We start from the raw sequence: 14,140 nt of genomic DNA on the forward strand, positions 1-14,140 counted from the left end.
AATACGCGATTTAACAATATCTGATGTTTCTTCCGGTTTAATCGTGGATTTTTTGAAATATTGCATATTCTGCAAGCGATTTATAACCTATAAGGGCGTACTCGCGGAAACGACGATTGTATAAGGACTGACAATTTTATCAATACATCTGAACATTTTCCTACCAAAATTTAATTGTATAAACTTAAGCAATTCAGTTGAATGCAATTAAAAGTAACAAACCTGGTCCAGGTTTCAATAACAGGCCGATCATATTTACAAAATCAAAAGCTTGCGTTTTATCTGTATATTACGACTTCCAAATTAGAACTTTTTGAGTTATAATCAACAAACATTGTAGTCTGGTCATTACTTCCTTACAATTTACTTATCGAAACCACTAGACGCCGTGCGTCAATGCAAATCTAAAATTTCCCAACACGGGGCACGTCTTCAAACTTATTTAGTTTTCTACATGATTATCGCGTTTTGTTTGTGTACGTTTGTCCTACCCAAAGTGGAATGTAATTTATCTTGTTGCATAAAAATGTAAATACACCGCAATTAAACAAAGTGATAGTTTTGTCTGTTTTCAACTCGCTTCGATCGGCGCAAGGTCTTATCGTCGCGTGGAAGGATTAAAAAAGTGGGAAAATATTTTCGAACGGGGTTGCCTACGCGACGAAAACAACGCAGTTGAATCGATACGATCTTACGACCGAGAGCGTTCTCGATTATTCGCGTGCCTACTGTTTACAAAAAAAATCGCATGTGCGGTATTGTACGTATGACTTTCTCTGGTAGTTCGAAACAAAAATAAATTCGGCAGCGTTACGTAAAAAAGGCGAAAAACATCGTAGGATGAGCTTTGACGCCGTTTATATAACACTTTTGACATGATTTTCCGGGCGGTTCTGAACTTTTCGTCGCTAAGCGGTGCAATTAGAAGATTCGCGTCTTGCACTAAGTGCCCTGTATCGGCCAGTTCGCATTTTGCTGGTGTTTTGCGTCACGAGGTTGAAAGCCGTGGCCCGATATACAGGTAATTTTATTTATTTTAAGTTATATAGAAATTATTTTGTTGCGTCTCTTGTTGCTTCTTACTCATTTGTTTTGTTTACGTTTCGAATGTCACGTCGTCCATAACCTTGTTACGTGCGTCTGTGGGGATAAAGCCGTGTAGGAGTGTAAACAAGTTTTTAATTTTTATAGGCCGCTGCGTTTTGTGAACTTTCGAAATCAGTGCCTCAATATGTCGGGGGCGGGCACTTCGACGGATTCGGGGGGTAAAAAAGTCAATCGCCTGGCCAGCGAGAGGAGCCCCTATCTTTTGCAACACGCTACCAATCCCGTCGATTGGTACCCTTGGGGCGACGAGGCTTTCGAGAAAGCGAAAGCCGAAGACAAGCCCATTTTTTTGTCGGTGGGTTACTCCACCTGCCACTGGTAAAACAGAAACCCGTGCTTTCCTTAAACTGGGGGCGATCGGTACCTTCTCCTTTTAGGTGCCACGTAATGGAGAAGGAGTCTTTTGAGAACGAATCGGTGGCGAAAATTATGAACGAGCATTTTGTTAATATTAAGGTCGATCGGGAGGAGAGGCCGGATGTGGACAAAATGTACATGTCTTTCATCCAGGCCACAGTGGGCGGCGGCGGTTGGCCCATGTCTGTGTTTCTCACTCCCGATTTGGAGCCCCTGGCCGGCGGCACTTATTTTCCCCCCGAGGACTCCAAATACGGACAACCTGGCTTTAAAACTGTTCTGACCAACATAGCCGAACAGTGGAAGACCAACAAGGCGACCATACTGAAATCCGGTGAGTAAAAGTGGTATTTTAATGTTGCCTGGATTGATTTCCAATTTTTAAATTTTTTTTATTTATTTTTTTTATGTGTTTTGAAAACATTTTTATTTTTTATTCTCCAAACTTTTGTGTATATGTATTTTTTAAATTTAAATTACAATTTCTTTTAACTGCCTTTAAAGAGCTGTAGAAAGAAACTAAAGAAATGTAGACCCAGATTGTTTGATATCCCTGATATTTTTCATCTAAAATCTGACAGTAATGTGACATTTTCTAAATTTGCTAATTAAATGTATGCAGTGGAGTTGGTAGTTTTCAAAAGTCATTTGAAAATGTTTCGTCCCGCGCTTGCAACCGCATTAGTACCCATTGATGGGTGATTAATATATTCCGCCAAGGAGTTTTTTTTTGTATTGTTTATTCGTACTTGAAACAGTTTTGGTTCGGTGAACCGTTATTTGCGATAATACGTACGCAAGGTGAGCGATTCGGCTGGCCTCAATGTAAAAAAAAACCCGCAGAACTGCTATGCTAAATACCAGCATGGTGGACATGCAAAACTTAGGCAATCGGTAATCTTCATACAGAAACACGTTTCACAATCGCGATCAAAAGTTGGGGGATATTAAGGATCGATTTTAGGATGATGGGAAGAAAAGTTTTCATCAGAAAGATAGTACCATTAAACATGATAAATTAATATGCAGGATTATGAATATATTTGTAAATTAAAGTTTTGTAAAATATTTGAATATGTAGCTTTTTTTTTGAATTGGAGACATTCATTATGGACCATATGTCACTATAACCTCGTTGGAGATCAGAGAAAAATAACATTATTATAGAAAATTTGTCACCAAAACAAGCAAAAAAGAAAATTGAATTTCAGGGAAGCACTGCGTCGAGATCCTGCGCAGAATATCCGAATCGGAGCGTCGCGACGCCTCCTCCGTCGCCGACGTTCCCGGCGAGGATTGCTGGAAAAAGTGCGCCCTTCAGCTGTCCCGCTCGTACGAAGCGGACTACGGCGGTTTCTCGATGGCCCCCAAGTTCCCCCAACCGTCCAACTTCAACTTCCTCTTCCACATGTACTGGAAGGAGAAGAATACGGAACGCGGCTTTCAGTGTCTCGAGATGTGCCTGCACACACTCAAGAGGATGGCGTACGGCGGTATTCACGACCACGTGGGCAAAGGTTTCGCCCGGTACTCCGTGGACGAGCGCTGGCACGTGCCGCACTTTGAGAAGATGCTTTACGATCAGGTAAGTCGGGAACAAGTCTGCAAAACCTGGAAAAGGCAGGAAACAGCCCCTAAGTTATTCAAAGCACAGAGAATCTGATTTCCCAACCTGGGATTTTCTCGATTTTTCCTTATTTATATTTTGGTTTGAAAAAATATTTTCGTTTTGTTTAACAGTTTTTGTCAAAATTTCCACCCAAATCAAGTAATATTTGTTCATTGGGGTAGGATTTTTGAACGAGCAACGGAAGTTTAAAAGTAAAATATTGGTTAAAATTTGTTTGTTTCATATTATAAAATAAATGTTCTTAAAATAGTTTTTTATTTAGCTAGCTATTTAAGAACATTGGGGAACAGAACTCCTGCGTATATTTTTCACCTATGGTCTGCCAGTATCAAGATACAATTTTCTGTGACGCCTTTTTAATTTCTTACTGTGTGTGGTTTCTGGATTGTTCTGTTATTATTGCGTTTTTTCTTTACAAAGTTTGAAATTTCTTACTTTAAGACTTTTTTAGAATTGTATAGTAACTCATGACGAACCATATGGTCAGTAATAAATAAATGAAATTCTAAAAGCACTCAATCTATGTCATATCTGAACTAGTTCTCAACAGTTTAAATTATCACTTTGGACCCTGTTGGTTTCCAAAAAAATTCTATACACAGCAGTTAAATAATTTAACAAAGTACTGAAAAATACTTTTAATTTAGATGTTTCTATACACTTTATTTATTTATTTAATTTAATTAATTTATTTATTTATTTAACATGCTGGGTTAACCAGCACAAACAGATTTCAAGGCCAAGGAGTTTTATTTACATACACTTAATTTTTGGTTGTGCCTAGGTTTCTAAGAACACTTTATACTACCCTCTTACCTTAATATATAAACTAACGTAAGGTAATGCAGTTCAGTCCCCGCCCAACAAAACAAAACAACAAAAGTTCAAAACAACGCACAAATAAGTTCCCTAGTTTAAAATATAAATTTACGAGTTCATTTTTAAATCGACCTATTTTATTCATCAGTTTTATTTTTACCTAGACATTTCATGCAAACCCTAGTAATTTAATATATGGTCTAAGTAAGATTACGAAACGTATTAAATAAAAGTTATAAAAAAATTAATTATATTTGATTTTAGTCTATACAAACGTTTAACTAAACAAAGATAACAGAAACGTGGCAAACGTAGCACAAGTATGGCTTAAAAACTATTACAACGGATTTTTTTATTTACTTTTGCAAGGTAAAGTTCAGTGAAATTTACTTAAATAAAGTATCTTTTTCTTAACCTCCAGGCACCACGTTGTTCAACAGCATTTGTTGCAAATACATTTGGCAAAATTGAACGTAGTGTTATTTTATTACCAGGAATATCTTTAATCTTCTTAAATATTTTCTTAAAAACTGTAAACCGCGACCTAGCATAGAGGAATTTAATAATTCCTTCTTTAGTACCGAGCTGATACAGCCAATCTTCTGTTTGATTAATGAAAATTGTTAAAACTTGTCAACTGCCGGTACTTAAATTCTGACCCTTGTGCCAACATATATTGGAGGTGTTTTTTCGTCACTATATCTAAACATACTTTTTTTGCTTGCTTTTTTAATTTTTGTCTTGCGCGCTTGCCAAGTTTATGCATTGCATTGCCTGTTATGAAATCGATAGTCAAAAAAGCTCTGGTAAATGTTTTTAATTTTATGATAAGGGATTTTAAACATAGCCGGCAAAAAACATACATTGGCAGTAAAATATCTACTTATAAATACTATTTAATATATATTTAATATATATTTAAAAGCTATGCAACAAAGGTATTTAAAAAATCCAGAAATTATACTTATTGAAAACAAAAATAAAATTACAAAACATATGTATTATATTTAAATACTAAAAATTGAACACATCTAATTTACTTTTTTCAAATTTGGTGAATAATTCAATAATAACTGAGTAATTCTAGTTAGTACTGATTGGTGTTTGGATTTCACGAATTTTAAAGTACGTTGTTCCGAATGTTGAGCTAATTTGACAAGTAGCCTTTTTTAATTCAGGATACGTCCGGTAGTAATTTCCAAAATTCTAATTCTCCAAATATTCGTTCTAGCTTTTTTTATTTGGGTTTTTCTTGTTTAATACTGGAATGAAAAGGGAACTCGGGTACATTTATGGAGAGCCACAAATAATACTTCAAATATCCTGGCATTTTCGCCAACAATCTAATTGCTTTCTTCTTTACACCTAAGGCGCAATTGGCCGTTTCCTATTGTGACGCGTACGTCGTCACCAAGGACGAGTTCTACGCCGAGGTTGCCCGCGACATCTTGACGTACGTGTCGCGCGACCTCAGCCACCAGATGGGCGGGTTCTACGGCGCCCAAGACGCCGACTCTTACCCCGAAGCGGGGGCGCCTCGCAAACGGGAGGGTGCTTTCTGCGTGTGGGAGAACGACGAGATTGTTCGGCTGCTCGGCGATAAGGAGACGAGCGGCCTGAAACATTCCGACGTCGTCGCCCACCATTACGGCGTCAAGCCCGACGGTAACGTGAAACGGTCTCAAGATCCGCACGGAGAATTACGCTCCAAAAACGTACTCGCCTGTTTCGGCTCGTACGAGTCGACGGCCAGCAACTTCAACATCACCGTCGACGCCGTCAAAACGATATTGGATGAGGCGCACGCGACGTTGTACGAAGAACGAAGACGCCGACCCGCCCCCGACACCGACACCAAAATCGTCACCTCCTGGAACGGCCTGATGGTATCCGGTTTCGCCAAGGCCGGGTTCGTGTTGAAAAATCAATCGTACATAGATCGGGCGATCCGGGCGGCCGACTTCGTTCGCCGTTTTCTATACGACGAGGAACGCGGGACGTTGCTACGATGCTGCTACGGCGACGGCGCCGGCGTCGCACAGACGTAAGAGTTTTTTTTTGTTTCATATTGGTGCAGGTTACGTTTTCATCACCTAGAATTGATGAATTGTTCTCGAAACGTTTCCTTTTCTTATAAAGGTAACGGACATCCATAAAACTTTGACTCCATATTTATTTGGAACTCAGGGGTTGCTGTTACCTTTATAAAAGTTTTGTAATGACAAGCATTATTATTTTCGTTACCGCTACCTTTTCCAATATTATTTCTTTACAATATATTTTACTTTGCCATTTTTATGAAAATATTTTAATTAATATTCTAACAACTCAAAAATTTGCTACGACTACTTAATCCTATTTTTAATTTATATTTTACCCGTTCTAAAACGGAATCGTCTTCGTTTTTACAGCAATATCGCTGCGATTGCTTATAATTTTATAAGTTACCAAATAGGTATTTAGAAAAACCTGGGTAACCGGTAAAAAACCAAAAGTAACTAAAGGTGTGTTCACTTGGTGCACTTCGAGACGCTGCGTATACACTATTTTCGTTCTGTGATTGCCGTCGATTATATGGAGTGCTGTGAATGGGGTTCACTCCAAAGGTTCTACATCATAAGCATACATGCGCAAAATTGTGAAACTGTCGAATTTGCTTATTGCTTGTTGGTATGTTATATAAGGCACCAACCAAATTTTTGGTGAGCAAATTCATTTAGAAATTAAATTTATTTATTAATATAATATACTTTTAAGAAGCTCGTCATGGACAATTTTCAATTTTTTCAATTACATTGACTTCTTCATTATCATATATTATCATTATTATATATTGTTTTTACGATATTTTTTTTCCAAAACTAAACAGACGCACAAATATTAAATTATTATTCATTAGTGATAATAGTATATTATGCAACATAAACTCGTGAGTTAAAAAGTTTACCGAACGTGTTGCATACTATACTTTTTCTACGACCGTTAGTTTTTGGGTACATTTTCGCAAAATACATTCACTGACATGACCGTCAGAATTGACAAACGTCAAAATTCAAATCGTGGGAAATATCTCCGACAACATCCGATTGCTCCCAAATCCGTGCGGTAAAATCCCGGAAATGTCCGAAGTGGCTCGGATTCATGGGAAAGCAAACTGACGTGGTAAAGTGACGCTTCCCGCACTCTAGGTCGGTGGGCAAGTAGGTGTTTTACAGAATGGAGTAGAAAAAAATAATAATAAACCAAAGCAGCTGTTTCACATTTATATTTGAAGTTCTGCTCCAAAAGTCCAGGTGCTTCCAGGAACTCACCTTAAATTGCAAACTACGTTATGATTGCAAAATGCCAATTTTGCAATCATAACTTCACCTTTCAGTTGTTTAATTATTGGTAAACGTGCCTTATAAAATTGTTCAAAGAATTTGGGAAAACTGTAGCTCAGGTCCTTCCAAAGATGTAGTAGGGTGTATATAATCATTATTATTAATTTAAATTGAAAAAATGGATTTAATTAACTTTGGTTTACATTTGATTAAGCAGGCTATTGTCTAAAATCGGCAAGTAATATTTTTTTATCGTATTAAAACTTCGGCGACTGAAAAACTCACCGAGACGATTTGTGTCCTTAGTTCCATGGTAGTCTTCTATATTTTGGTTTATTTTTTTCGAATTTTCCTTATCGCCGCAAAATATTGCGAGTTTCATCACATTATTTAATAAAGTTGTTACCGTGTTTAATTTTTTGTCAAATTTTCTTAGCCTGTCGCACTATTAAGAAAGCAACTATTTAGCATAACCTCAAAACCATGGCGGCCTTCTTTTTACCCGAAAAAAAAAATACTACTGAGCTATAAGTTTTACATTCTTTACTTTTCACAGTACCTGTAGAATATGTATTAGATGTTTTATGATCATGTTTTTTAAGCTCTAGGAGTAAAAGTTTTTTGAGTATGTTTTTAAGAATGCTACAAAACCTTTTTAAAAAACAGGAAGTAGAAATTACCATTGGTTCATATGTAAAGTCACAGATACGTTTTGGTTGGAAAATCTTATAACACTATAAAAACTATCCTGAAAGCTAAGGTTTCTTATAAACCCCTCATAAATTTCGGTTGCAGGACGCACCCCGTCGACGGGTTCCTAGACGATTACGCGTTCCTGATCAGGGGTCTGCTCGACCTGTACGAAGCGTCTCTAGACGCTGACTGGCTGCAGTGGGCGGAGACGTTGCAGGAACGACAGGACGAGCTGTTCTGGGACGCGCAGCGCGACGGGTACTTTACGAGCCCCGAAGGAGACGCCAGCGTGCTTATACGCAGGAAGGACGGTACGCGTTGCAGTTTTCGTATTTCTTGCTTTATGACATCACTTGTTGCGGTGCCAACACGACACCGATGATCAATTAACAATAACGCTTTTAGTTACATGCTGGCGCCCTTTTGTCGAATGTAAATGCTATTTGGAGATCCCCGCGCATGCGCCATGTATCGCGGCGTTTTGAATGAGAAAATTATTCATCTCTTTTGACGGCTACGATAAATAAATCAAAAAAGTCTATAAATGAATAATGTAAAATAATGTCTAGATTTTTTAAATTTTAACTTTTACCGATTTTTCAAAATTTTTTTCGTTACTTCTGTGATCTTTTGTTTTTAAACAAAGCACAAGTTTCTTGTCAAACATTGGTATTCATTTTATTTTTCACCAAAAGATCCGCGGGTTGCGCTTGATTAGATGAAAACCGGTAAATAAATAAATCGCGTGGATAACCTTGCGCGATCTAAATGTGGAAGATAAATTCACCTCCATTTATTTCGTTTGCTAGGTCGAATGTCGGGTAAATATGTTTACTTCCTGCGGCAAAATCTATTATTAATCATAACTGCGCCTTAAAAAGTAAAAGTATTGAATTATTATGTAAATTTTTATAAGTTTTTTCTTTAAAAATTTACAAACGTAACGTTTTGCCTCGCAAAATGAGTTGCCAAAAGCGGCACTACCGAGATCAGAGATTTCTCAGAATTTGTTTTTGTCTATTTCCATAAACTGCAACATCATATATTTTCTTTGTCACTTGTTTTTTCTTTATTTAACTCATCATTAAAACGAAAAATGACTTATTTTAAAATTAGTTGCTCAATAAATATATTAATATAAAAAAATATATTAATAGATAAATTTTAAGAGAAGAAACGTCGCAACCCCTATGAACTCTTGCGTCAACTGGCGATCCACTAGCAAGTAAAAGTAATATTAAATATAAAATAAAGTAATAAAGTAATATAAAATATAAAATCACGAACCTAACTTTGTGCAACGTATTTCACATAATAAGGTAAATAATCAAATAGACTTCTTAAAAAAATACGTTCTTGATGCTTTCGAAAATCGAAAAAATCGAATTTTTCGAAAGTATCTACCCTCGTATAAAAATAAGTATTTAAAAAAAATTAAAAATCGCGTGTGCAACTGTCCACAAAAAGATAATTTTTCAAAAACCGTTTATAAAGTCGAAAAAATTCTTGAACAAAAAGCCGCAGAAGATTCGGCTCCATAAATTTTTGTTCTTGACAATTTTTCTAAAGAAAAATGGCTCCTCCTATTATTAAAAATTGGCTATAACTGAAAGACTATGATTACATTACGTTATAGATCGTGGAGACAGCTAAATCTTTTGTATTTAAGGTTTTAACTCATAGTACAGGGTATTCGTGGTAAAAATGATAAGATGACGTCATTGACTATTACGGCGGAGTGCATAGTTTGTGAAAGAAATTATTTTCTCGAAAACCATTTGCACTATTGCAAACATTCTTGGACCAGGAAATGTGGGTGATCTAGGGGTATAACTTCTATTAACGGCATTTTTCAATTATGTACAGGGTGTGTCGATTATGGGCAAAAAATGAAAACTGCCGTTTTCGTGGGTACATTGTTGGCCGTTAATGAAAAACTGCAAAAAAGGGATAGTTTGGTTTAAACAGTGACGTAAACTTATTGAAATTTAGTTTTTTAAAATTTGCTACTTATTGAATTTCAAAGTCATAGAATTCTGTTTTCTGCATATTAACTTTACGCTCCGAGGGTTTTGTTTATCTTCATATTGCATGTTGCCTTGTATCAGTCTAGACACTTTAAAAAACAATCACGATTGATACTTGTTTGTTGTACTTGGTGTTTCCAAATCAATCGAGTCAATCTTCCCCCTACAGTTGTTGAGTTTATACTGTGGTTTAAAGTAGTTTGTTGTCACTTGGTGCAGATCAGGACGGTGCCGAACCTTGCGGTAACTCGGTGGCGGTCCACAACTTGATCCGGCTGGCGAACTACCTTCATCGCGACGACATGCGCGAAAAAGCCGGAAAAACTCTGGCCTGTTTCTCGGAACGACTCAAAGCGATGCCACTCGCCTTGCCCGAGATGACGTCGGCGTTGATGCTTTACCACAACTCCGCCACTCAGGTGTTTATCGCCGGTCACACCGAAGATAACCATACTCAAGCTCTGCTGGACGTGGTCCGGGCCAGTTTTATACCAGGCCGGATTTTGGCGGTGGCCGATGGTCCCGGCGGACGAGCGGGGCTCCTGTACCAAAGGCTCGAGACGTTGTCGAGGCTGAGGCCCATCGGGGGCAAACCAGCGGCCTACGTGTGCAGGAACTTCACCTGCAGTCTGCCGGTTACCGAGCCGGACGAGTTGGCAACGTCGCTCGATAACGAGGAGGTGTGACGCGAGAATGTGCGCAGAACGCGTAAAAATACGCAACATTTGCCGTTAGTCGTTTAAATTAATGCGCGGTGAAACAAATAGGAAGTTATTCCCTAAAACTCCGAAAGTTTGGATTATTTTGACGCCAGTTCGTGTTATATATGTATGTTTTGTAATAGGTTGGAAATTTTGCAGCAATAGGCCACGTGTACCCATTTTTTTTATTTGCTTGAAATGTTTATTGGTAAATTTAGACCATAACTGATAACTTATACAAAGTAACCTATAACATAGAGTTACGGTCGTCAATCTTAAATATAATATAATATACCATAGAATTCATACATAAAGGGGTTTAATACAAATAGTTTTTCTCCACGAATAATAATTATCAGGTGGACTTCAGCATAATTATTAATAATTTAAAATTCGTGCAAGGGCCCTATTGCAGGAAAGTTTTTTCGACAGAATTTCCAAATTTTCTTCACCCTCACTCTTCGTAAGATATCCTTCATTTAAAATTATTTTTCCTAACAGTTGTGGTTTTATTCCATTGCCAAATTTAATTTGGATTAATTTTTTTTTTGCTGACAGGTTAATTTATACAGGGTGTTTGGTGATAACTTGTAACCTGCTTGCTTTTCGTTAATGCATCTGTCAAAATTTACAATATACAACATCAGGAAAACATACATGAACAAATAATAGAGATTAGATTAGTGATTAGTAATATAATTGCAGGTCATTTAGCATTATTTTTTTTTGGGAAATATGATACAATATATAAATATTTTATTAATATTTAATTTTGACTTAGTCATCTGTTAGGTTAATTCTGAATCCTAATTATTTTATTCTAGAGAATTTCATTAATGGCTCTTCAAAATTATCCATTTCATTTAGTACATCCTTGGCTTTGATATCTTCATAAATATTAGACTGGACACCTTGTATAATATTATAAATCTAGTGAGAATGTTTAAGGATTATGTCCCGCATTGATAAGAGGTTAAACAAACGATAACAAAAAAATACAAAATGTCTTTCTTGGCGCAAATGAAGTTTGTTGCTCGTAATGGAAGAAGCGAAATGAATGTTAATATGTTTTTTTTTCCCTCGGCAAAGAACAACCCGTTTTCTTTCCAGCGTCTGTCCCCCTGGTAAAATCACTTAAAATCACAAAGCGAAATGGTAATTTCGTCGGGTGCGAGAGGGTGGAGGGAACCCTCATCCCTCAAATTCAAAACCCTTATTTGCATGTTATCGTCGTTAGTCGTGGCCGCAATTTCACTTAAATATTGTGCCCACCACAGCTTTTTATATTATTCGGGGATGTTTCGTGGTTGGTGTCTGAAGAGGGGGGAGAAGTAGAGCGAGGGATGTTACTAAACGTTTTTATTTTCTTCGATTTGCCGTATCGGCAAAAGTTGTGATATCGGACATTTTTAAGTTTTAGATGGTCTCCTTGGAGGCCGTTTTAGTGTTAATTTTTGAAGTTTTTCGACCTTAAGAGGTCGCAATAATTGTCGTTGAAGTGGGATATGAACCACACTTGTATATGGAATTGACGAGAGCGTGGCCCGAAGGGCTCAAAAAAAATTGTGATATTAGGTACGTCGCGGAAAATGTTTATATGTTGGAATAGGTAAGAAGTGTTGTATGGTAACCTGTTTAATTAAAAAAATAATATATTCAACTGGGATTTTATTTGTCTTGCATGGCAACATAGAGTGGTCCGAATTATAATGGAGAAATAGAGAACAAAGTTCATATAAAAATGACCCCAGGGTGTGAAATATTGCAAAAGAAATGTTATTTTCAGAAAAATTCGTCTAGATCTTGCTTGCAAGATTAGTAGGAATTACTGCCAAAACAAATAAATAGCATAAACTTGTGTAAGCAGTAGCGTTAGAGATACTGTTTTAAATAATAAAAATTTTGTTAATAAATTTTGATACACCAATCAATTTCTAAACAAGAATTGTCTGCTGTTTTTTCTCTAAAATGAATCTTAAAAAAAATCCTTTCTCTACTTCCATTTCCTTCTATTTATATAGCAATTCCAGAAATAATAATAAATTAATAATAAGTAATTTTATTAATTTAATGATAATTATTATAATACCTACAAAGTTTGAAATCTAGAAAATATTTTTAAAAAATAGAAAAAGATGACCTCCGAAATAAAGCACGTTATTACATAACTTTATAGGAACGTTTTTACTTATTATCATCTGCTGAATACGCCATTAAATTTTCTCTATTATAATTCGGACCGCCCTGTATATGTAAAAGGAAAATTAACTGCAGTAAATGTGGCGAACAGGTAAGAGCAAGCTTCATTCTTAATCAATTTGACCAGGAAACATAGTCCAGTGCGTCTGTATAACTTTATACCATATCGAAAACTAGTTGCAAAAAATATATTAGTTGTATGTGAAATTTGTCAATATTTTTTTTCTTTTATTTAGTGACAATATCAGAATTTGTTATGAAAGGGACATGTTTGGAAAAAGGTTACATACATTAAAAACTTTGTCCGCTCAATTCGTCATCTGACGGCGACATTTTTGTCTTCCAAGCCATTAATGAAAAATTAATATTTTTCCTGATCAGTAGTAATTAGTTTTACGGCGAAATCCCAATTGAGCTGTTTTAGTCGTAATCTTAGAGCCTAAATACATTTTTTGAAAAAAATACTTATTTCTGACATTGCATAGTTTTCTAAACAGGGTCACTGTGTTTGAATTTTAAGAAATACAAATATTGTGTGCAAAAAGCAAAAAATAGGCGAGTTTCCTTAAAATGTCAGGTTGCATTATTCTTGTAAAATTTCTATTAAGAAAGCAGGAAAATTTTTACTGCCTATGAAGAAATCATAACAATGATTGATAGAAATGAGAAAAAAAAGCAAGATTATAACCTGCAAAATTTGTTTTTTTGCTACTCATGGTATTTTTATGACATTTCCATCTATAAAAAAAATAGGTTAAAACGAAACAAGCCTTTTGAATCTATTAAAATCACTGTTATCTATATCACATAATAGAATGCTTTCTAACGTTCCATTTCTATTTCCCGATTCCAAGATTTTTTTTGGCTTCCACAAAAATTTTTGAGAAACAACAATTTTAAAATTTCCGTGGGGACGTAAAATTTTTCCTTTTCTGTAGCTCTGATCTAAAGAAATATTTAAAACTTTCTAAAATATGTTAACTCACTAAAAGAAATCCAAATCCAGCATAATTAATAAATAGTAAATTACACGACTCTTTACCATTTATGTGTTTCGGACTCGTTAAATATTGTAAAACTTAAATTATTGCAACAAACTAAATCAACGTTCCGTGCAATGACGTTTCAAACTGTAAAGTCGGCTTTGATTATTCGAAGCAGGTTGGCACACGTGTCAAAAATTATACATCGTTGTCGCGGCTTGCTTCAATTCTGGTCACAAGAAAATTTTAATTTCAAGAGCAGACATCGACGCCGTCGAGGCAAGTATTATTAAAATTCCAT

At 36.0% G+C, this 14,140-nt stretch overlaps 1 protein-coding gene across 1 annotated transcript; it reads left to right on the plus strand.

Annotated features, from left to right (window-relative positions):
- The first annotated feature begins 575 nt into the window (after positions 1 to 575).
- LOC132699231 (spermatogenesis-associated protein 20) lies at positions 576 to 12,317 on the plus strand. Its single transcript, XM_060665836.1, has 7 exons — positions 576 to 1,021; positions 1,192 to 1,425; positions 1,485 to 1,798; positions 2,676 to 3,049; positions 5,284 to 5,957; positions 8,032 to 8,240; positions 10,176 to 12,317. The coding sequence occupies exons 1-7, from the start codon at positions 876 to 878 to the stop codon at positions 10,640 to 10,642; spliced, it is 2,418 nt and encodes an 805-aa protein (XP_060521819.1). The 5' UTR covers positions 576 to 875; the 3' UTR covers positions 10,643 to 12,317.
- The last annotated feature ends 1,823 nt before the right edge of the window (positions 12,318 to 14,140 follow it).

The sequence above is a fragment of the Cylas formicarius genome, unplaced genomic scaffold (genome assembly GCF_029955315.1).
Source record: "Cylas formicarius isolate icCylForm1 unplaced genomic scaffold, icCylForm1.1 PGA_scaffold_3__17_contigs__length_32017465, whole genome shotgun sequence".
Classification (NCBI taxonomy): Eukaryota; Metazoa; Arthropoda; class Insecta; order Coleoptera; family Brentidae; genus Cylas; species Cylas formicarius.